Below are 25,225 nucleotides of genomic sequence, written 5' to 3'. Positions count from 1 at the left end.
ATCACACTTCTAAAGAATTTACCAGATATTTCATGGGTATTTTAGGGAGGATGTGTAGGCAATTAGCATTTCTGAACTGCAAAGCAGAATAAAAAATTCAGATAGGTGCATATTCTGTATGTTTGCAGAAATGCAGAGCTTTTTGTGAGTGTTACTAGATGTAACCTTATGGCACATGCAGACATGAGCATTAAATAGTATATTCATGAATGAGTTACATGAAGTGCAGGATCATTGTTTGATTTTTAATCTAGAATTGTTGCCAATGCAATGAAATTGTGGCGGAAAAACTGCATTGTGGTAAAATTCCATGTAATATAACATAGTAAACACTTCATAGTGCAAAATGTTTGAAAGCACATCACAGATAAAATATAGCAAAATGTAAGAAAAGCCTGCTGTTTGATCTTTATACGCCCATACATTTACTGCTTTTATTGTATTGTAATAGGTGATAAAGAATTGATCCAGGAAGTTTTGTTTGATGCAGTTGTGAGTGCACCAATTGAAGCCTATTGGACCAGTCTAGCATTGAATAAATCAGAGTAAGTGATCTTTGTGTCCATCATTATGTATCAGTCATGGGTGTATTTTTAATAGTTACATTAAGGAATTGGTGGAATGTTTAACAAATCCTGATATACATAAAAATATTATACTATCTCTTTGATGCTAAATACCACCAAGTTTGAGTTCAATCTGAAGTGTTTATCTTGCATTGTATGTCATGAGGATTAGCTGAAAGGTTACCCAATTTCCACACTAAAACCAGTGACATTGTACACTAACTGCAACTTACAGTTCTGTGTATTTTTAACAAAGGGTACTTGAAAAATTTAATGCAAAATTTACCAAAATTATTGATGCAATTGGTATTTTGCCTCAGAATAAGTTAAATATAGAAAAACTTGCACTGATAAATAATTTCTTTAATCCTCGATTTGTTTATTTTCCAGAACTACCTGGGATCTAGGTTTCTGTTAGGGAGAATCAGGACATTAACCAGTCCTTTTCAGAGTTTATATATACTTTACTAATTTATGCTATGATGTACTAACGTGTTAAGTAACAAGTTTTTATCCATGTTATACAGGTGTTAATCTTCACAGTTTGCATGAAATACTGTGGTTGAAAGGCAATTCTGGAGATTATCCTGTTTAGATTTTGCTAAATTTCAACCATTTTATAAAAGATGAACGAAAAATACGTTGCTGTACTGCATATACTCATATTGAATGAATAAAAGCAGCATGATAAGATCTGGTTCATCAAAGAGTTATCCAGCCTTCTCTGAGAAGATAATGATAAGAATTTGTTGCATGCTAACATACTGTGGACATCGAGAGGTGTAAGGTGTCTTTGAATCCTCCTACACAATGAAATAACAGATCCAGTAAACACAAGGACAGCTGTGGAATGATGCCAGTGGGAGACTTTTGATGCCCTTTCAGATTCTGACTTTGCTTCATTCTGTCTCATTAATGTGAAACAATAAAATGGCTTTTGTCCCTGGCTTTGTGGTAATGGGACTGAAGTTCTTGCAGTCACACAAGAATTAATTTTAAAATAGTTTGGTACTGATAACAGTGAAGCAGCAGAGTTCTGTCTGAGATATCTGGCACGTTTTTTTCTCGAGTTCTAAAGGCTAAAGCCTGTCCTAAGTTTGACTCTCAGCTACCTGTTTTAAATATGTTTGCTTACCTGAGCAATAGTAACACCTATGACTTGAAGCAAAAATATACCACAGAAATATTGCACGGACTGGGAGCAAGATCTGGAATTCCTGCCCATCTCAGAATCACTGTGTGTCAGTGGTTATTAAATAGTTTGTATATAGCTATGCCACACCTCTTTATTCTATGGCTTCTATGTAAACTCTCCCTAAAAATCCTGCAAAATTTATTGTGTTTGGCTTTTTAGGGATTCTCATTCTAAACAGCATTTTTACATTGCATACTATTCAAAACCCAGATGACTATAACTTAAAAAACAACATTTAAGAGTAAATCAATAAATAAGGAAACTATGCTCTCAATAATCTCTCAAAAACCTCTACCCTTGTGCTTTCTGTGACAGCAATGCAGCTTTATCTGTTTACTGTCTGAAGCATTATCTTTGCTTGTGTTCTGCACTGTTTCAGAAACTCTGACAAGGGAGTGGAAGTTGCCTTCCTTGGGACACGGACTGGACTCTCTCGTATCAACCTGTTTGTGGGCCCAGAGCAGCTGACAAACCAGTAAGTAACAAACTGTGCCTGACAGCCAGATAAGAAAAGAGAGAAAGAGTTGTTTGTTTTTATGCAGTCCATCTACTGTTTCTTCACACAGAACCAGTTAGAAAGATTTCCTAGGATTCCTTAAATTCTTTCTTTGACTGGAACTTTTGGAACAATGAACTATTTTACAACTGTAGCCCATAAATTTGCTTTCCCTGCACAGACACTCCCAGCCTCACATCTCTCTTATTCAGAGCAGAATTATGGATATGCTACACCTTTTACTACACCACCTGAAAACAAATACCTGTAGGCTTTTTCAGGGATTTTGCATCATTGTTGTGGAAAATATTTTTGGTGTTTAAAGAAAGCCAAGTGACAGAATTGGACTGGGTGAAAGAGTGACCAGGAGACCCCATCATATAAGAGTTTCCCATTTTCCTTGCAGAACATGTAGTCTAGTGGAGGTATTATGCTTGTGGAAGAGCATCCGTGTTTGATTTTTTTATGATAAACTAAGTTTATTGCATGAAAACCTCTATGGTGCTTATCTGAGGACAAATATTTTTGCACAAGTAGGTGACATCAACAGCACTACAGTTTGTTATCCAGACAGAAAACCAGAACAATAGTGTGGACACTGTATTTGCTCTTGGCATAAATTTTCCTCTGTCAACATTCCCTGAAATTACTAAGGAATAAAGAATTTAGTTGTCCACTACCACCCCCTACACAGTATTTTGAACTTAGGCTGTAAAATTACCCTTTTTTTCACTACTCAAGAGTGACTGCCAGTGGCAACAGACTACCAAATCTCCAGTGCCTTTTCCACCTTGTGCAGCTCACAGTTCTTATACTGTGCTGAAAGAAAAAGGCTTTTTAGACTAAGCATTTTTATTTGTACACATCAATAAAAACAATTTTAGTGGTACTTAGAGGTACTGGGTTTTAGTACTTTTAATGTCTTTCACAACAAAAGTTATTGTGTGTCACAAACAATTATTAGTGACTCGATTTAACTCTTTTGTTGAACAAACGGTATTAGAAAAATTGTCCCAAACCATTTTCTTTGTAAAAGGCTGCATTTTGTTTTGTCTTGTCTTTCAAAGCTAGAAACTATAGTGTGCCATGCAACAAAAAACAATTGTTTTCTTTCTCTCTCTTTTCTCAAGAGATTTCCTGACAGCTGAAGATAAGGAGAACATTTTTAATGCTGACCATTTTCCACTCTGGTACAGAAGAGCTGCTGAACAAATACCTGGGAGCTTTGTCTATTCAATACCATTCAGCACAGGTCTATAATTTTGTCATTCCCTAAATTCTGAGCCATGCATGGTGCTGAAAGGATTCCAAGTGTGCCAGTATGGAGTGAGCTTTGTAGCTAATCTCAAATATTGATCTGAAATAGGCGTTGAAATTTGCAGCTACTTCACTGGTCCTTTGACCAGGTGTGTCTTTTATGGGGCTGCAAGTAAAACCCCAAGATGTGGTGTAACACTTTTCATTTAATATTTGCACAGGAACAACTACATTTTAACAGATATTTTAAGCAAGGAAAGTCGAACAGAATAAATGTCCACGTTATTGAGAAGCCCTACCAGCTGTCACCTTTGCTGCCTTTTAGCAGAGGAGACAAAACCTGATGACTCATTTCAGTGTTTTAAGCTTGTTTTTGGGATGCTGGGGAATTTAAAATGGCGGTGCCAGTGTGTTCTGTGCATACATAGAGATCATGATGTTCCCTGTTTTGTTTTCTGAACACTGTATCCATATAGGCTGTTATCTAAAACCAGGGAAAAACCCTTCAATTTCCTCATTTTGCAATATATTGTTTCAATTTTTTTCCCCTTACTACACCCCACAGAAACTGCCAACAAGAGCAATGTGGTGACAGCCAGTACTGCTATTCAGCTTCTGGATGACAGGAAATCTCCAGTGGTTGCAGGTACAATTGTTGTTGTTTATTTGTTTTGTTAATTTTTTAAAATCAGTTTTTTAAAATCTTCACTTTCTCTTTTGGGTTAGTAGGTATTTAATGTAAATATCCAATCTTTTAAGAAGAGAGAGGGAAGGATGCAGTTGCACCTATAAGATATAATTGGATGACTAAGTGTGGAGAGCATTTAAAGCTTCCTCCCCCAAGAATTTGATCCTTTATTAATTGACTCTCAAACCTCTCTGTGAGCTACTGAGTTTGACTTTATGGAAATAACCATTTCCGTATGGCAATTTTGGTAGACACAATTCTATACTATCATAAATCAGATTGTATTATGACAAGGAAAAAGAAGTATAAGAAAGGACTATCTGATTTGTAAATGTTCCACCCAGGCTTCAACTTTGAAAATTCTGTGCTATAACAGGATTGTTTTATAACAGGATACAATGTGGTGATTTTTGTCTAGATTATCACAGATGTGATTTGTTCAGAGCATAGAAATTGAACAACAAAGCTCTGCTGTCTGTCAGCCAAGAGTATAACAGTACCTGAAGACTAAAAGGTGAAGTGTGACAACTACAGAATAGAGATAAAACCCAGAGATTTAAAAACGGGAGTAATTAATTTTGAAATTATTGGATGTTCCTCACTCAAGTTCAGATGCTTATCTGACCAGTTTTTCTCTGGTTCCCAGTGGTTACTGACTCTGAAGAAGGAAAGAATTTATTATGCCAGAAACCAAGCTCTCTTATCTCAGGAAAAATTAAATATCTGCCACACAAAGCAGGAACCACCTTATTTTTCTCATATTAAAAATACTATTAAAAATGCAGTGAATATAATACTGAGAGAGCAAGAATGTGCCAGAAAAATGGGAAATCTCAAATCTGTTTCCTCAAACACAGAATAGACACTGATAAAAAAAGATTTTAGGTCAATAGGAAAGCAGCTTTCTGACTCCAATCCACAAGATACATTCATCACAAATTATTGAACTCTTCTATATAACACGCCAGGAAATCCTAATTTTGACTTCATACTCCTGTTAAAGCATAAAATAACATTTATAAACTAATGTAAATGCAGACACCTGCAAATTGCTGAAGATGTAATTTAATTTTCACTACGATGAAGAAGTGAAGTGTCATGTTATTTCTAGAATGCTCTGTTGTTTGGAGTTAGCAAAAGGTTCATCACACAGTTTTCCATCATCTCTAAAATGCATAGGGTTAATAGACATCCTTATATTTATTCTTTTCTCACCAGTATTTGCAATTTTTTTTTTACTTTGAGAAGGTATGACACATAATTACTTCCAATACACTTTCAAAAAGCTTTGGGTTTTTTTGGTTTTTAGTAATTGTAAAAGAGAAAAGCAGGTGTTGCTTCCCTTCCCCCAATAATTCTGTTTAGTACTGAACATTTGAAATTGCTTGGATCCCATATTTTCTATCTAAAATAAACACAGGCTCTTGAAAGTTTTTAATGCCAAAGCACATAGAAGATTTCCATGGTATCTGTAAAAGCATTATGCCATGAAATATAAGAGCAGTGTAACTACTTCTGAAGCATATCGGTGGTTTTTTATTTCTATTTCTGTAAACTTTAAAAATGTTGTGATAGATATTTTGTTTACTGTATGAAACACTTTAAAGGGTTTTTTTCTTTTAAAGTATCACTCACCCAGCTACAGCCACTCAGAGACAAACAAGTATATGCACTGTTCTTGTTCTCCTTAAGTTTAAGATAATGAATGTGACTTGTCAGTCCTATTTTCTCTCAGAACACTTTCAAGAAAGCACCCAGCATCTGGTTCAATTTTTAGGTTTTGTTATAAGGCTGACAATATTCTGTGTTAAGCAAAATGGATTTGGAGGCAGAAACTGGAGCAGTGATAAATGGGAGAAGTTTGAAGTTTTTATTAGCCAGACTTAGGAGACTAAAGTAAGATTATGGGTAACGTTTTCAAATACCTCCACTGGAGTTCAAATTTGGCCAAAACATCTCATTTTAATTTGTGTGAAGTAAGTATTCCTTATCCCCATTTGGTCTGAGTAGATTACAGAAAGCAGCAGGACGGGATACACATTTCATGTTAAATCACTCTTTTCCCTAGAGGGATTTGACTGAAAACTAAGCTGTGCCAGAATGTTGTTTATTTCAGATCACTACAAGAGTTTAAATCTGGCACAAAGAAACTAGAACATTGTTATAAAATGTTATTTCTGCCCACAAGAGGGGAAAAAAGGAACAAAACCAGCTCTTACTGCAAAATTCTTAGACTGGGTTTGATTTTGTTTTGGGGTTGGGTTTTTTGTTGTTGTTTTTTTGTATGTAGTCAGATTTTTTTGTTTGTTGTTGGGGTTTTTGGGTTTCTTGTTTAGAAACCCATCACTTATAACAGATGTCATATAAAAGTCTAAGGCTTATTGAAAATAGCAAAGACTCAACTGTATAAAATAGGCAAAAAATCCTGAAGCCAGTAATTCTGCAGACTCTTACTACAGAATAATTCAGTGTGGCTGCTGTTTCACCATCTGTACCTACTAATACCAGTTCCCTGTCAGAATTCTTGGCAAAAAGCCCCTGTAATTTGTTTCTAAAACCTCTCCTGCTTCTTGCAATTGAGATTGTGATTTTTTGCTTGGTGGGTTTTTTTTTTTACTTGAATAAATGCAAATTTCTATAGAAGGTGTGTAGATAAATCTTTAATATAAGTGTAGTATTATCATATTTATTATTGTTTATACAGCATTCAGTTTAGTTGCAGGAGGGAAGTGACAGTAGTACTGCATCAGGATTTCCAGGATTGCCCCGGGATTATAGTAAGCACGAGATGTCACTGAGATGATTTGTTACTGAATCAGTCTCATGTTTATTGAAGGGTGAGACAGAAGAGTCATTACAAACAGCGTCTCTGATATCAAAGGCAGTAGTTACAGTAACAGAAGCAGTAGGCCGGTGTACTAGTTTGAAAACAAACCAGTGGGAGGCACCAAGTCAGAATAACAATTTAATGGGGAAATTAAAGAAAAGGAAAAAAAACTGAAAGAAAACACTGGTTCAAACTGACAGAGTCAAGATACAACCTGACTCCCTATTAGGCAGGGTGGTGGCTGCAGTCCTCTGAAGTGGTGCTCCCGTAGAAAGGGCCTGCTCTTCCTCAGAAGGTCCAGTGGTGGCTGTGTAGCTCCTGTCCTCTGGAAATCCAGTGGAAAGGGTTGTCTCTGGTGTTCAGAGTCTCAGATTATATCCACGATGGGATGCTTGGTTCCTCCCTCTGGGTGGAGCATCTCACAATGGGGTAATGAGTCATGAGGCCAAGTGTTGATTAGGCTCATTAACAGAAGATAGTCCGGAGGGAGTTATCTCTGAGTCAGGCGGCAGGACAATGATGGGCCATTAACAGAAAGATAGTCTGGGGGGAGGAGGCAAGGAAACACTGCCCCACCTGATATCAACAGCTCCTGAGGATGGTAATAGAATACACTGCAACCCAGGAGAGCCGGGCAGCTGCAGCAGGTACAGATACCAGGTAGCAGCAACTCAGAGAGGTAGCAACAGCTTGCTGGAGAAGCGGCAGCCTGCCTCGCTATGTGTCTACAAGGCTTTTTATAACTTTTTGAGCCAATAAGCAAATGCCACAAAGCTTGCTACACATTTGTACCAATCACCACTGAATAATTTTGCCGCAGTGTGTGCTTTCTTATCCAGTAAACACATTGCTATTATAGCCTATTGCACAAGCTTATACTAATACATCTTAACTTTCTAGGAAACTTTACTATAAACCCCAGTATTAAACTCAAAACTCTTTACTCTTTTATTTATCACTATTATTTCTTGTATAAAGTATATTTTTACTACATTTCTACTCTTATAAGGCCTATTTATTTCAAAACTACAAAACTGCGTTCACCAAGGCTGCAAATCGAAATATGTATCCATTTCTATCTACTCAAGCACAATGTCCTTTATGTATTCTGTCAGCACCTGTGGGCTCTCTGTGAGAGAGCTCCCTGCAGCTTCATTTCCCACAGTACTGCAGGCAGGGTTTTCTTTAGATTTGAACACATTTATGTTCAAAATTACCTTAGCTGCGTGTTTTCCGTGACTGTGTCTTCTAAATCAAGTTTACATTGAAATGATGAGCATCTTCAAACTGCCCCTGTTACAAAGTGGAGTAAAAGATGGAGTTTTTTTCTTCTCAACAAGATCTAAAAATAGGAGAATGATCCCCCACCCCAGTCTTGAAATTTAGTGAGATTCCTGGAATATGAGTATTCCTCTGGGTGACAAAGATGAAGCTAATATAGGATATCCAAAGTTAGATAGTGATCTAGCTATTAAAATTGAGGAAAGTTAAGATGGAACAGTCTCTTACAATGCTCATGTGAAGGGCAGTACATTTCTGCTAAATGTTGATAGAATTCAGCATTCCAGTCTTGTATTCTTTGAGTTAAATTATTTCAGCTCCTTTATTTGGATGTCGATTTTCAAGCAGCAAACATATGGGCATCTGGATAAGGGCAGGATAGGATTTCTATGTGCTATGTACATGTTTATTTCCATTTTTTGGCAAGAGATGATGGTTTCATCAGTATGATTTTGTCAAAAAAATTATTAAAGGTACTGCTCACCTAGACAGTTCTGAACAAGATATGGGGATGGAAGCAAGCAAACAAGAGCCATCATGGAGCAAAGCAGGGTCTAAAAACTGAAAACTTGCTCTCTCTTGAGATTTTGAGAGTGTTGACAAAATATGTGAACACTCATAAAGGCAATTCCGTGTAGGGGCATTTTAGTTCAAAAGCTGCAGTACAATATAGGACCTTAAAAACTCCTCTTGTTGAAAGAGACCATTGCAGTTCACAGAAAACATGAAAATTAGCCCCTTGGTATGCTTAATTAAAGATAACAGAACCGACATAATCTTCTTAGGGAAAAAAAATAGTAAAGAATGCTGAAGAAAATGTCTGATGAAAATTGCCCTGTCTTCTTAAGTTTTCTTCGTTGAACAAGCAGAACCTGGGTTTCAAGCCTCATTGGAAAAGTCCATAGCAGGGGTTAGTAAAAAGCTCTGGACACTGAGTCGGAGGAATGAAGGATTAAATCATACACAGGCAAAGTATTTAGTCTCACAGTCATTGGAAATTTAGAATTTGAAGGAGATGAGGAGAAATGGTCCATTTTTTTTTTCAATACAAGGCTGCTTAAAAAAGCTGAAATTATGTACAATTTTCCTTAATCCTTCTTTGCCTCTTTTTTTGTGCAGACTAGTCAAGTACATGAATTGTAGAGGCTGGAATTGATCTCTTAAGATCATCTAGTCCAATCCTACTGGAGTAGATCTTGAGAGAATCTGCACTAGAGCTGACTACCCAGAACTGTGTCCAGTCAGATCTTAAATGCTTCCCAAGTGGAGAGGCCATGTCCTCTCTGGGTGTGTTATATTAGATGTAAATAGATATAAAAATCAGGTGGGGTTTTTTACTGTTTCCACCAATTGTTGAAAATGTAGAATTGCAAAAAAGTTTTGTTTCTGTGGTACTTAAGTACAAGGAAGGAATATCTAAGAAGTATTCTCTGCCTTTTTTTTTTTAATATGGTCAGTTTTGTGTTGGACTTCCTATTTATCAAAGTTGAAATTAGAAAATAGAAAACACTAAATGAGCCCTCCTTGCACATGCTCTTCTGTGACCTGTCAAATCAAATCAAGTAATAGCTTAATTTGTTTGTTTTAAAAAGATAAAAATCTTTACCAGTACATCAGACCTGTAGTTTCTGAAAACAAGCATGTCCTCAATGCTTTATGTCAGCATAACTGGAACAGTAGAGTAAGAGAAGCTCACTGTAGCTAAATTATTGAGAAACGAAAGTACTCCTGTTCTGTGAAGATGAAGGCATGTTTACAGTCATTTTCTATCAAAGAAGGATGATTGTCTGGCATGTGCATTCAAGTGTTGCCATAGCTCTGTGAATCTACCCTGACTCAGTCTTTCTGCTTAAGCTGCACTAATTTATATATATATATATTTAACTATACATATAGTTAAACATATATATAGCTAAATATAAACTGAAATATATTTAAAATATAATAAGCAATCTTTTATATCCAGGTGTAGGAGGTGTTACTGAAACTGAAGCAAAGGCAGTCCTCTTCTGTTCACTGACAGTGGGATTTTAAATGTTCTTACCAAAAATACTCATTATGCAAACAAGAACACTATGTTTTATTCTCCCAAAGAAATTTTTCCAAGTAGTGCCATGATCCAGTATTTAACTTGTCCAGTATTTAACTTTTCAAACTTGATCCTTTATTTTTATAACCAGCCCATCTACAAATCCAAGGATTTTTCTCCAAACCCTGGTTAAAGAGATATTTTTTACAAGTTACCTCATCCATCATTTTCTTTGTTCTCCCTTTTATATAACTTTAGAACCCAACTTTAGTATAACAATACTCACTTATTTCATGTTAAATATTCCTAGCCAGGATGCTAAAAGGCCTCAGATAATTTGAATGACACAGCTTTAAGGTTTAGCATCTCCTTCTAGTTTTGTATCCATAAGCTAAGCTAAGGAATAGTAAGGACTCAATCACTGATTTGTTAAAAATGGCACACAATTTTGAATGCCTCTATTCTGGCCAGAGGAAAGTGGCCCTGATGATCCTGCTGTTTGATATTCAAACTGTGCCTTGAAATTAGGAAAGATCCAAAATCTCATCACTTTTGAAATACAAATCAGTCATATTGAGGTTGGTCACACTTCAGGTTTTCATTCTTCCTGTTTAGATCAAACTCTACAGAACAACAATTTAAAAGGAAAATTTGTGAATATATCAGTTTTCAAGTAAGTGAGACTTCTGCTGAGCTAGGCTCTAAGGAAGATGCTTTTAAAATTTCATGGAGGGAAATGTGCACCTTGTAGCTGAAAATATGTGCCTTTGTGACACAAAAATTATGGTTTTCACCCATTTTCCCTTTTTTTTGGTGTGTTAATGTTTGTATAAATGTGACCTCAACATTTCATCCAGGGTTTTCTTTAGATGAATTTAAATGGGGTTTGCATGCGCATCTCTTTTTTAACAAAGAGACTCTCAGTTCCTTAATCAAAAGTAATTTGAACTATTAGTATTTCTAGAAGTGGCACATACTGTAAAAGTTTTACAAATACTGAAATCTGCTGATGTTACAGTCATGCATAGAGCAAATACATCTGCTCTATACTTCTTGGACTTTTTTTTTTCCCATTTTTTCTCACAGGTATTGCTTTCATATTATTATTTTTGTTAAGAACATTCAGGCAAATGTCAATGCCATATACTGTCCTTAAAATTTATGATGCCATCTGTAAAATTGCAATTTAATATGAAGGCCTAAGGGAAAATGAATATGTCCTCATGATGACACACCAACCAAATTTTTGAGGGATTCTAAAACAGATGTTTTCCTTGTCAGGCAAGAGAGTGATTTACCTAATCTTTACTCCCCATTATAAGCCACAGAATATTATATTCAACAGTAGCATTTAGCAAATCCCTCAAAATGTTTTTCATGCTTTGGTAGAAAATGACAGCTTTATGTTTTTCCAGAGTTTCTTGTTTACTTTGAATATTGTTTTTGTGTTCATAAATCTAATATTGGTATACAGACTAATGTTTTCATCTTTAGAAAAACTGAGATGTGTATTTGTAGAGTCTAACACTAAGCAGCTCACATGGAGCCATTGCTTGGGAAAGATGGTTTGCAGGGAAGGTGTGGAGAGAGGTAAACTCCTCCCCAGAATGCTTTGGAGCATATGGTGTAAGTCCTGTCCCTTTCTTTTGGCTGAACAGGGAAGCTGAAATTAGTGACATATTCACAATGCAGACATTTACATTCATTTCCATTTGCTCTCAGTTCATTTCACCATACAGAATCAGCGTGTGGAACAGTTGAATAGTGGTTTTGGTTTTTTTGAGGTAGTTTTCTGCTAGTGTTGAGAATTTAACCTCTATTTATCTAATTCTTGGCTGTCCTCACCACTTGTTCTTAGAGAATCTAGGACTTTGACAGATGTATTACAAGAGTATCCCAACATGTTTAGTATCAATATGTGTAGTAAATGGCACAGAGCGTCTGCTCTTTGCTTCTGCACTTCTGCCTTGCTGTGGGGATTTGTTGGTTGGTTGGTCGGGTTTAATACTATGTAATTTGTGGAGGAGGAAGATCCTTGTGATCTAATACCAGCCAGATTCCAGGGGCATTTTGCTAAATAATTCTGCTGCCAGCAAAAAAAAATCCCTGATTGCAGAACAAGGCAGCAGATGAGCTGTTGGGTCCTTTGGATAACTTCAAATAATGTTGTGCAAGGATGAAGCTGCAATCATATATATGATTAAATTGCTATCATTTTAAGTACTGAGGATTGACTAATTTATTTTCCCTCCAGTAGACTACATTTCCAAATATTAGCAGTGTTTTCTCATGTGTTGTATCTTGAAATGAGGATGACAGCCTTTGCAAAACAGTTGAGCACATAGAGTACATAGCCCTAAAACATTGAGGGATCCCTCTTCAATCAGTACGAGAGAGCAACCACAGCTTCCACTGGAGAGAGATGTGAAGTTTGTAGTTGTTGGTTTCTTTATTCTGACCTTCTAATTCCTACACTTTCTCCCCTGTTGTGCTTTATTGTGACTGGTGTTGCTGCCTGTTTCCCCCCTGATCTGGGGAACATTCAGCCACACTTCAGGTAATATAAACTCAGGACATACCAAGACTCTGAAGATTCTTGTTACTGTGCCACTTTTGGCCAAATTAAAAGATCCAGGTTGTAAAAGTAGGCATCCTTTCTGGATGCTTGACTAAAGCCTGTGTGTCCTTGACTCCTGGACAGCAAAGGTAGATTGTTGTAACGGTCATCATTTTCCTGTTAATTGTTAATGATAGAAAAGCTATGTGTAGTGTCATTAATTGTGCTACTTTGATATTCAAGAAGAGGGATCCATATTTTGTTAGGACATTGTATTACTAGAGAATAATGAAGCTGACTTTTGACTTTTTGCAAGCTCTGAATGGAAAGACAAATATGGCAAGCAATTATGTTTCAGTTTAAACTTCATGTTTTTCAATATAAATGCTATTGGTCATTTTCTGTAAAGAACATGGGTGTCCTGTAGTATTCAATTTTTGTCCTAAAATGAAATTTTAGAAAGTTTTTCTGGAACAAAACAATATAGCAAGCCTATATATGAAAGACAGGAATGCAGCAATATATGTGCTTTCCCTGTCTTTATAAATGCCTTGCAGACTAGTGCGTCCTCATATTTTGTTGACTTTGAGGAGGAAGAGTGTTTTTCACAGAGATTAGAAAAAAAATACTGTGCTTACTTTAATACTCTCATGAGATTGATGGAAGGACAACAAAGCTTTCTCAGGAACATTTATCTGAAAAATAAATCTGTGCAGACAAATAATTTCAGTGGCAGATGGCCATTGCTAAGCTTTATAAATTAAGGGCAGTACTGTGGGGATTCCCTATATTCAGTCTTCCACTTGTTGTCAATAATTTTTATAGAAAACAAATTGGAGCTTTTATCTCTGTTTTCAGTAATTGAGAATTCTGTTTCCTCTGCTGAAAAATAAATATTTTACCTTTATTAAGTAATTGAATCAATACTTTTCTCTGTTCCTTTTCTGCTATTACCTTATCATCAGAAATGACTGGAATTTGTTAATTGCAAACACTTTTACCATGGTAACCGTGATATAACCGTCTTATAAACCTTAAATGAAAAATTTCCCTGGGATTTTTGGGGTGGTTTTTTTTTTTTCCTTTGGCAAACAGCAAGTTAGAAAGTATAGAAATAGATTTTGTATGGATTGGCTCGCTCTGTTCCCACAGCAGAGGGAAGTAATGGAAATAATTAATACTTTGCTTTCTGGCAGAACTTTATATCAATTTACAGCCTTGTGTGTGCATGAAAATCCCTAAAGCATCTTCAATGTGACTCAGAATGAGTTTCTTTAAATGTTGTTGTGCCCTTCATTGGCTCTTCCTCACCTTTTTCTTTTTTCCTTCTTCTTCTTTTATTTTTTTTAAAATTTATATATGAATAATGATACAATGAGGAAAGCCTGGAAGGTTTTTGGTGCTACGACTGTTTTTTTAAGGACTAGGAAGATGTTCTGGGTTATTCCTGACTAGGAAATATCAAGTCAATTCTTGTTTTTCTTTTGCTTGAAAATATCAGAAGTGTGAAGTGACTTGTGATGGGAGCTGCGCTGCTGTGTCTGAGCCTGTTAGAAACACTGTGGGTGAAATCTCTCTTGAAGCTGAAGGTTTATTAACTTCCCTCTCACAATCTACACTTTGAGTACAACTGCGCTCAGTTTAGGTTGTCACTGTGGAAAGACAGTGATTTGGCATGGCCCCAAACTCATTTTTGGGCCCATGGGCAACAAGATCCAATCCTGTTTTACTTCAGTCTTCTGTATCTGAAAAACTGTGTTTTGCTTTGCAAAATATTATGGCAGTAAGTGGATAAAAGAGTAAAAAATGTAGATTGACATATTTAAATGACTTAGTTCTGAAAGTAGATTAGGTTATTCATTAAGCTTCACCAAATATTTACAAGGAAAAAAAAGTAAACATCAAGAGATCAAAGAGCCTGAATACAAATATTCTACATATTAGGATATTTTAAAAAATATAAATATTCTAAAAATGTTGTGCTGATGATGTCTCAGCTGAAGCAATGTGCCTAGTCTAGGGTACAGCATTTTAAACAAAATGTAAAGAACTGAAAATGTTCCAGGGAATGCAGAAGGAAAAAAAGTCTGGAGAATGTGGTCTTGCAGGAAGAATTTGAAACAGCTTGGTTTATTTAGTTCAGGACAGAGAAGAATGAACAGAGCCTAATAATGATATGAAGTACTTAGCAGTTGAAAAAAAAAAAAGAAAAAAAAAGAACAGACAGTAATTGATTGTTTTCAATGTCTGCTAGATTTAGATTAAGACTGAGATGCTTAATTTTCTCTGGACATGAAAGCAACTGCAGATGCAGGAATGAGCTTTAATATTTGGGTTGCAATTATTACTAAGTAGATAAGAGCAGGGGTTAGGTGACTCCTGCCATAGAGCCCATTACTCAGTTGAGGCTGTTATTGGAACAGCTACAGAGCTTGATCTCGGAATCCATCTGTTGGAAGGAGAGTGCAGGTCTCCAAATGCCACAACACAGCTTCCCCTTTCCCTTACTGCAGATTGTTCCATGGACTTTTTCCTCAAGACTATAAAAATTGGTGATTTCTGCATTGGCTACCTGGACAGGTCTTTATCCCCGTCACTGGAGAGAGTTAGGGGACACATGAGACATCTGTTCAAAATAGCCAAAAATTTATTTTATCTAGTCTTGGGAAAGGTGAATAGAGTTCCTGATCTCTGTTGGTTGCCTTAAAATAATTTCTAAGAACCATTAAAAGACCTACCTCTGCACACTCAAAATATTCTTTGAATTCTAAACTTAGGATATTCAAATGGTTCTGGCCCTGATTTCCTCTGACGGCAAAACAGCTCTGCAGAGAGTAAGGATGGACCCTTGAGTGAATCTAGCTGAATGTTCCCTCTGTTTTTATCCTCCTACTGAAGGGCAGCACTGTGATGGGAGCTGCATCTGCAGTCATGGCATTTGCAAAATGGGGCACTTTGTGTGAGGATTTGGGAATAAGTGGCTACAGAAAAGTGTGTAGCAAGCCTGTAAGCCAGCAGGATATCAGGTAGTGTCTTCAGATATGCTCTGTGTAATCCTTTCAGGGCCTCTATCCAAAGCAGTGTAGCATTTCTTCCTTCAGCATTTTCTCAGCTCTCTTCTTTCTTCCCTACTAAGTAATTAAAAAATTATATACAGTAGTTAACAAGGTGCTTCCTACTTTCTAAATTAGGAAATGAATGGAATGTTTAATTGCCACTTCCTAGGACATATTGGAAGATTGAAAATACATTTTTGGAAATGCTTTTAACACATTTATGTTATCAGGGGCAGTGCATAGACTGGCTGGTCTGAAAATTGCTTGTGAATTGTGTACATCTTAGATAGTAATTTGTACTCTCTAATTTAAGAGAGTACAAATTTAGATAAACTAATTTAGATGACTCTTTTCTGTTTTTCTTTGCAGAACATCACTCCTGTCAGCCACTGACTGTAGGTGCACCATAGGTCATATCTTGGTCTAATACTGCATCAAGAATTAGTAAAGGCTGGTAAAACACTTTAAAGTGGCTACATCATGATTTCGTGATCTCAAACGCTCAGCCCTAGATAGTGGTTTTGGAATACACATGCATAAAATATAAATAAACTTATGTTCTATATAAAGTCTTAGTAGATATTCCAAGCAATATATATATATTTACATTTTTAAAAGTATGAAAAAGGAAAAAAAAAAAATAAGAGAGACAGAAGAACCCCAGTAAGTTCTATTAAAACAATGCTATTTAGATTCCAGGCTTTTCAACTGCGGTGAGGGCTTTATTTTCAAGAAGCCAAAGACAGAAGCAACTCAAGCCAAGGAAGTCTCAAAAGGCTCTTTTTCCTCGGGAATCCCAGGCTGCCTGACCGGGGCCAAATGTTCTTTGTGGCATTTGGCCGTAATTGCAGCATAAGCACAGCCATAAACAGCAGCTGCCAGCATCATCAGACACACGATTCCACACACGACCCCGGTGATGACCACGGTGGCGATGGCGTGGCGCAAGCTGACGGGCCTTGGCTTGGGCTTGGGCTCGCAGCTGGCACGGCCACTGTCCCCAAACTCAGCGTGGTGGCTGTGCTTCAGTGAGCTCCGGTGCTCGAAGCCGTGGTGGTGGCTGCTGGACAGGGGCACGTGAGCTGTCCTCAGAGGACAGGCCCCAAAGAGCTCGTAGGGAACTTTGAGGAGGTCCTTCCCCTTCCGAATCCCTGGTGCTGAGCAGATAATGCCATCGCTTATTCCTCCTGGAAGAAAAGAAATTGTCTCAATATTTGACAGTTTCAGAATTACTTTAATGTAAAATTAACATTAGCCTGAAGTAAATTTATCATCAGTTTCAACTTCATACTTTTAAAGATTTGTAACTATATTTTAAATGCTTTTGTTCATTTAGGTGAGTGGTGAGATTATTACACTTCAAAACTCACATAAGAGCGTTTTCAAGAAGCAGTTCATCAGGAATTAGGTTATCTATGTTTTTACGGGTGTGAGAGTGAAAAACAATGGTGGTAGAAAAAGAAGAACTGTCATAGATAAAGAAAGAGGTATTGTTGACAGCAAATTCAGTTTGTTCAAATTCCTACCACTGCTAACTTTTATAGAGAGAAATGGAAACCATGTATTTAGAAAACGTTTTGCACTTGATTGAAATATCCCATGAAATCATCATTGTTCTGACATCATACGTTAACTGTAGCAGGGCAAAGAGAAAGCTCAGTAAATTGTACGTACCCATGAGTGGTCTTTTGAAGCAAGGCTTGCAGGAAGAAAATATACAGAGGTATAAAGGAGTTGAGATTAATCAATCTATTACTCTGCTGGATTTCAAGATTGCTTAGAGCCAGCTTCCCAAAGGAGGTTTTTAGTACAATGGGAAGAGAAGCAGGAATCCACAGGCCTGGTAAATCACATGGTTGTTCCTCAGTGTGTAGGGGAAAATACACCAAACATAGCCTTTCAGGTACCTGACTAGTCAGAGCACAGGGCTTTAGGGGTGTGGTGTGTCAAGGAGTCCACAAGGCCAAAATCAATGTTTACATATTTTAAAATATTAACTAATCAAATCAACTGAATTTTCTTTCTCTTCTCTATCCAAAATAATTCACCTTTCAGCTAAATCCAGGCACAGAAATTTTCATCCTGAAAAGACTTTGAGGGAGTAGTGGATACAGACAGAGCCAAGCTGAAATCTGGAGACTACTCCACAAATAATGTTGACATTCCAAGACAGATTTGAGCATAGCAGGTCTCTTGGTCTTTAACAGTGAAACCTGAAGCATGGTTCCAGACATCTTCAATGTGTTGTTTTGAATATGGATATAGATAAAACCTCCAAATCCTTCAACTCTTATTGTTTCATGGTTTTAAGTAACTAAATGTGTGTGCTTGGAATAGAACCCTGGTGTTCCTCCTGAACTGAAGCATTCTCTGCAATTTTCTGTGAGTATGCATGAAATGTCAGTTGTCTGAGATGGATTCAGCTAACAATACTCAAATATTTTGGACTTATATTGCTTTGTTATGACATGCAAGAAATACCTGCAGCCACTCAAAAGTTTCATCATATGTGTGTCATATGAGTAGTGGGAAACATTAATGTGCAATTTAACTAGTTTTTCTTCATGTGATTCAGGCAAGTAATTTTAGGGAAATACAAACACAGAACAGAACATAGTACTTGGGCTTTCTTTAAAGCTTGTTGCTAAAATGAATTTGTAAGTTCCATGTCACTTCATTTAATTAATCTGTACAATGTTCAGTAAGATGGAAGGGCATCACTGAACAACATTGTTTTTTGAAATAAATGACATTATTTATGCTGCTGGCAGAGTAAATAAGACAATCTGATATGTTTATCTTGGATCATTACATTCTTCTGCACAGAGAAGTCAACCCCTGCTGAATTTCCAGCATAATAGAAAACCTGTGGTAAAATGATATTTTACCTGTTCAAGTTATTAAGATTTTATTGTTAACCTTTTGTCTTTTCTAAAAGGTGGCTTATAGTAGTGAATTTACCTCACCCAAAGATTACACCAGGACTAATTGTGTCCCTGCATGGCCAGTATGGTTTTCCAGCTGGCCTGCAAAGTTCTGATCCCTGCAAAAGGCAGTCCATCAGTCGTAGGCCACACGGATCATCTCCACATCTCCTCTGCTGCAACAGGCTCCACACCACTTTGGTACACAGACAGGTAATCAGTAGTTTGGTCACATGCAAGCATCAAAGCCTGATTTAGAAAAAAGAAAATTGCTGTTTCGAATTCTCAGTCTGAATATACCTCCTGGGAGAAATAAATTAATTTCTTTTTATACTTAATTCCTTTAGAATTAAATCATGTTATCTTTCTCACAGCATAACTCATGAATATATTTAAAACCAGCTGTGACCAAAATACTGAGACTACTAATTATAAATTTCACTTTTGCATATGTGATGCCATTAGACATTTCTGTCAGGAAATTGCCAATGAATTGAGTACCTCCTCTGGTTAACAACAAATTAGGAAGTGATACTAGTTATTCTGAAAATATTAAAGTGATAATTGATAGAAAAACAAGAATCCTGAGTTCTCTAAAGTTTAATCAGTGCGGATATCTGTCTTGTTGTTTGCCATCATGCAACAGGTAAAAAGCTTTTAAACAGCAGGTTGGTTTCCAGCAAAAACGTATTGGTAGAATTAAAACAAGGGTACGTGCAAAAGTGTACTTGTTTTACATATAGAAGTGGGTATATATGAATCCACACACTACAGAACACACCTATACCTGCTGTATGGTTGTGTGTGTGTCCTTGCTCTTTCTCTGGGCACTAATATGAAGCCCCTCTCTGATTCCAGTTTGTCACCTGTGTTTATAGAAGCACTTACATTCTGACCTATGCATAAGAATATAGTTTACTGTGTTTGTTTGAGGAAGTGACCTACGGTGTGGGGTAAATTTTTAAGCCATAGAAGTGAAGATCAGTTAGATGCTGGGTAAATGTTCTCACGTACACTAGATGTAATGAGAAAAATTCCTTACCTCTGTATAGAAAACTCTCCAGCCACAGTTTCAGGCCAAAGATATTACAATTGCATTGCCAGGGATTATCTTTGAAGAGAACCACTTTCAGGTTTGGAAGTGACTCCAGCAGAATTCTTTCCATTTTCTGAAGTTTGTTATGCTTCACAGAGAGCAATGTTATATTCCCTGTGCTGTTTCCAAACGTCTCAGGCAAACGAATAATGCTGTTGGATGACAAGTCCAGTTCTTTTAGGTGAGGGAGGAAACTGAAAGTCTTGTTTTCTATATAATGCATCAAATTTCTGGTTAGGTTTAAAACCTGCAGATATCGTAGTTTTTGGAAAGCACCAGGTGCCACACTTGAGAGAGAATTATTGGACAAGTCTAAGATTTTGAGCAGCGGTGTTGCAGTGAATGCATTTTGGTTGATTCTCCAGATACGGTTATTCTGCAACTGTAGTATCTGAATTTCAGGAGGTAAATGGGCAGGAATTTCAGTAAATCCTCTATTCTTGCAGTCTGCAGTCTTTGAAGCTGTGTGGCAGAGGCATTTGTTGGGGCAGCCATGAGCTGTGTGTGCCAAGGAGATGACACTCCAAGCCAAAAGCCAGTTACCTGTGTCACAAGTGAAAGAAGATTTAAAATTAGTTTAAAATGTTTGGGTTTTGGCAATATACAGGCCACAAACACAGCCAGAAGGTACACAGCTCTTTATAATGATAAACATTAATGTAGATACCACAGAGTGAATTTCTTTTATAATAAGTTAGTAAATTACAGATACTGTTGAGGTACTTCTGTAATGCAGAATGAAGATAATGCTACCATGGTCTTAAAATGAAGTACTTCCCATAGCTTTATCTTAAGTACAAATGGTTTTCAGGAGGAATTGCCATCAGCAGAGCGGTGATGTTTGAAGGGAATGTGACAGTTTCTAAAATTATTAAATTGAAATGTCTCTCTTTCTGTGGTAGTAACAACTTTAAGACATCCTTTGTCAGAAGAATTACAAGCAGAACTTCTATTTTACTAATATTACTGCCTAGAAGAACTGAGTCAATGTACCATCAAAAGAATTACAAGCTTCACAGACATAGCTATAAAAGCTATTAGCAGTACTGTTTTAGCAATCCAGATTCTGTAAGTTTCTCCTTTAAAATATCTGTTTATTCTTTTTGCTTTAATTCCCTTCTCTGCATGCCAGCTGTACTTCCCATAGATACAGGTTTCTACACAATCAACAGACATTTATCAACAAGATTCTGAAAATATAAATTAGCTGACAGGAGTCTAATTAGTTACTTAGTAATATTTAGTATTTATAATTATCTGCTACTCCCTGATGTTCAGGTGGTTTTAAATGAAAAAAAATAATATTTTTTACCTTTTATGTCTTGCTAATCTTTTATCTTTTATGTCTTGAAAACAAGGTACTACGTAAAAGCTATGCTTATATAAGCTGTGCTTATATGCATATAATGAATTTTTTTTTTTTAATTGGATGGTGTTGAATAATTAGATTTTCTTTGACTAGAGAGAGTCAGAATGATGAATCCTCTTATTATTGCTTTTGAGATGCCTGAAATAATTTTTACTATTTACTTTTTCAAAATGCAAAACATTTTAGTTAGCTGTTACTTGAAACCTTTGGAAAATAAAGTACTTGCTGTTTATTGACTTACAGAGATTGAATGTGAATTACTGACAGTGAATACCATATTGATGGAATAATGTATGATTATAGTATGAAATATGATAAATGCATAAAAGAAAGTTGTATTTTGAGACTACAGTCTAAGGCACAAGCTGTTCTATAATTTTCACTCAGAAATGAAATATTTATATTAAAATTATACATAACCTTCTGCAATACTGAATTTTGCATCATAGAATTCACTTGAAAGAATCCAGCATTCCTGCAAGCAAGGTAAGCAATACTTTCAGTTCATTACACTGTTCTGCAACAGTTGGCTTCAGAAACTGAGGCACAGCTTCCAATGTAGAGGTAAAATAAACACTTGCTTGGCAAGGAAATGCTTCTCAAACAGAAAAATGGCATTATTAATCTGAATGGTTCAGTATCTCACCTTTCATTCTGCTTTGTTTGTTCTTCCCCTGGCAGAAGATTCAGTTCAGATTTCTGATGTAGAACAGTAACAGACACTGTTCTGATTCCCACTTCAGATCTGTAATGTGCTCATCCAGCTTCCTTTTTTTGAGTTTTTTTTCAGGTGGTATCTGTGACTTATGTAAAAGTTTCTACTCAGTTATTCTATCAGCCTTTGATATTTTGCTTAATCACAATCTTCTCCCCTCTCCCTCCTTTATGACTCTCAGAGACTAACTCTGCCTCTTAATCACTCAACAAGGCTTGCAAGCAGTGTCTGTCCAGCTCTGACTGGACAGCTGTAACATACAAATAATGACCTGAGAGCGTCGCCTCTTCAATATATTTAATCTCCAACAAAAGCAAAGCACAAAAATAAAGCTGCCTTTTTTATATCCAGCATGGTTTCTGAATTCTGCTGGATTATTAGCCGGGCTGTGTCAATTTTTGCAAGATCTGAACATGGATTTTGATTATCCTGGGCTGTGACTGGAGGCAGTGGAGTGTATAATATCACCACAAATAGTCCTGTGGGTTGATGACATGGTTTTGACAGTGCCCTTGTTTGCTCTTCTAAGCTTATTCATCTGATATCCATTAGTTGTGCTGACAGGATTTTATTGCATGGGAATACAGGACTAGTGGCTCCTTCCATGAAAATGGCACTCATCCTGGTATAGTCACCATGAGTATTGAACAAATTAATTTATTTTCAAAGATATTGGAAAGATGTAGCAGATGATACTGAAATCGTACTTTGTGTGCGTGGTGCCTTGACTTGTTTCTTTGTTATTTCTTCGGTAGAACTCATACTGTGCTATATACACTAATAAAAGGATTAATGACTTGTGACTGTGAAGGAACTCAAAGGTGTTGAAAGGAATGAGAGATCTGGTATATAATTGAGTCTTTCCAGGCTATATGATCACTCCATCTGTGAGCTGTCCTATGGAGAGGGAAGTTGTGCATTCAAAATCTTTCAGACCTAAAATACAGCTTTCTTGTGTACAAATTCTGCTTTTAGGAGCTTTTGAAAAGATCACATAAAGTTCACTTTCTAGCTCAAAATTTGTATGCTATAGGCAATGCTATAAAAGGAGTACTAGAAAAATCAGATCATAAGGTCTAAACTGCTGTTGAAAGCAGGGTCTTTACCAGAGGGTATCCAGTGTCAAGTTGAGACTTTGATATTTCCAGTAACAGAGATTCCATCACTTCTCTGGGCAACCTTCTCCAACGTGTTACTGTCCTCAGAATCAATATTTTTTTCTTGCATCCAGTTAGTGTTTTCCTTGGAGCAGCTGGTGTCCTTCACCTCTTGTCCTGTCACTGTGAGTCCTTGTGAAAAGAGTAACCCCATCTTCTCCATAGGTACCTTTCGGTTTCCAAAAGTCTGTGCTGAGCTCTCTGCCCCCTTGGCTCACAGGGGAGAGCTGTGCCTGTCAGTATCATGTGCTTCTCTCAGTTGTTTCTGACACCAGTCAGGATACCCAAAGGAACAGTGGATACTTGTGAACAGTGAAGGAGAACGTAGGAAAACTGTCATTCTGTAAAGTAAACATGATTGTTCATCTTGAGGATCCCAGGATTACTGCTGTGAGTGGCAGACCTTACTACCCTTGACATTGTCCTGATAAGGGATAAGGCCTGGGATTTAGTGTAGAGGAACACTACAGATGAAGATAACCTGGTTCCACAGTCATCCTGGTTAACCCCAACTTTACAAAAAAGGGGAGAGAAGCTTAAAGATCATCTGTACTGTACTTTAAGTTAATGTCAGGTTAAGGCAAAAAGCTTTTTTAACTTTTGTAGCTTGATACATTTATTTGCTATTTCAATGACACGTCTTAAATAATACCTGTGAATCATTTTAGTGAAGACACAACTAAATATAAAAAAGGGCTGTTATAAAATAGCATCTTCCTTAGAAGTTGTAGCCACCTTAGCTATGGATACTCTTGCAAAGAATAAAGTTAGGTCAGGTACTGGTTGCTTGAGATGACATCCCTCTCCCCTTGCAGTATCTCATCCCTTGTATCAGTGGCAGCTTTTTTCATGACTCTTGATTTTGTTGCAGGAGGTAATAGCTATTAGATCATTGTTTTGTTGTAAGATGTTTTTAAATTCTGTTTGGTATCTAAAATTTTATTTTGACTTATGAATTCAAAATGTTTCTTTTTTAAGTTATTTTTCCATTTTAACTAATATTTGCTGACCAGATGGGTATGCAAGATCCCACTGCAGTTTATTTCATGTAACAGTGGGCTTAAAGAATGTGTTTTATCTGACTCTCCTGTTTTAGGTAAGTCTTTGCAACTATAATTGTATTATTTTTAGTATGCACCCTGTTTCAGAGATGTTCATAGGAGAAGGTCACTAAAGTTAAGCACTGTGGGAGGTTCAGTTCCAGCAATAATGCAGAGGTTGTTTTATTTATTCAGAATCATGAATAAGAAGTTACTACTTTTTAAAAAAATCTTCATGCTGGGTTCAGATTTGGAAACATATGATTAAATCTATCAATTTGCTTTTCATGTAGATGTGGCTATTTTTTCCCTATATTGAGAACTCTGAATGAACATGTTTTGTAAACAGAAGTTTCCCCAACCTATAATCCATGTCCCATTCCCATTTATTCAGAATAATACTTTGGTTGTGACAGAGAAGTCTGATGTGGTGAAAATTATAGTCATGTCACAGGTAGAGATTTGCCAGAAACAGGATAACCATGAAACCTACTCTACTTCTGGCCTTTTGAACCACCAGCAGGATTCTTTTCAGTTGTCTGATGTGGTGCAGCAACTGTTATTGCAGCCTCTTAAATTAGCCTCTGCCTTGTTGTAGCAAGGTATGTTTCCCATTGCAAATAGCAAGAGAGCTCCATGAACTAATATCTGATCCCTGTTGGCTGAGGGGGGGCAGGTCTGTCTTTGCTTTGCCAGCAAGCTCTTTGTTGCAGCAATTACTGCCATCTGCTTTAAAGGAGTTGTATGTGTAAGAATCATCTCTTTTACAAAAGAGCATTATGTTAATTAAACTCTAGCAGAATGGAAACAATTTAAATATTTCAAATATTTAAAAGCTACAGGATTTGGATTCCACTGCGTTGTATATCGAGTCCAGGCAGACATGATTATATTAAAAAATGTTCCCAAGACCACAGCAGACAAATCCTATACATACTCTTTATTAGATTTATTTTCCTTATGCTTTTAAAT

The 25,225-nt window shown here is 36.6% G+C and overlaps 2 protein-coding genes across 7 annotated transcripts in view; one reads left to right on the top strand and one right to left on the bottom strand.

Moving 5' to 3' along the window:
• The window catches only part of CACNA2D3 (calcium voltage-gated channel auxiliary subunit alpha2delta 3), a 398,896-nt gene that overhangs the window by 311,241 nt on the left and 62,430 nt on the right, over positions 1-25,225 (top strand). For all 6 annotated transcript variants that reach the window (XR_004242342.1, XM_032120753.1, XM_032120750.1 and 3 more), the window contains 4 exons: positions 452-545; positions 2,141-2,236; positions 3,388-3,509; positions 4,080-4,160. Coding sequence is in view for 5 of the 6 variants with exons in the window: in XM_032120753.1 (XP_031976644.1) it covers positions 452-545; positions 2,141-2,236; positions 3,388-3,509; positions 4,080-4,160 (393 nt within the window). In the remaining variant the exon portion in view is untranslated. The remainder of the gene's footprint in view (positions 1-451; positions 546-2,140; positions 2,237-3,387; positions 3,510-4,079; positions 4,161-25,225) is intronic.
• LRTM1 (leucine rich repeats and transmembrane domains 1) lies at positions 16,609-22,449 on the bottom strand. Its single transcript, XM_032120754.1, has 3 exons — positions 21,988-22,449; positions 19,919-20,515; positions 16,609-17,139 (listed from the first exon to the last, which is right to left on the bottom strand). The coding sequence occupies exons 1-3, from the start codon at positions 21,992-21,994 to the stop codon at positions 16,706-16,708; spliced, it is 1,038 nt and encodes a 345-aa protein (XP_031976645.1). The 5' UTR covers positions 21,995-22,449; the 3' UTR covers positions 16,609-16,705.

The sequence above is a fragment of the Corvus moneduloides genome, chromosome 11, assembly GCF_009650955.1.
Source record: "Corvus moneduloides isolate bCorMon1 chromosome 11, bCorMon1.pri, whole genome shotgun sequence".
In the NCBI taxonomy this organism is placed as follows: domain Eukaryota; kingdom Metazoa; phylum Chordata; class Aves; order Passeriformes; family Corvidae; genus Corvus; species Corvus moneduloides.
Note: the sequence above shows the minus strand (reverse complement) of the source record. Positions and strands in the feature narration are given on the sequence as shown.

Coding starts and splice junctions, on each gene's coding strand:
- LRTM1 (XM_032120754.1), bottom strand. Junction 17,140..19,918: donor GGAGAGTTTTCTATACAGAG/GTAAGGAATTTT, acceptor CTTTTCTTCCAG/GAGGAATAAGCGATGGCATT.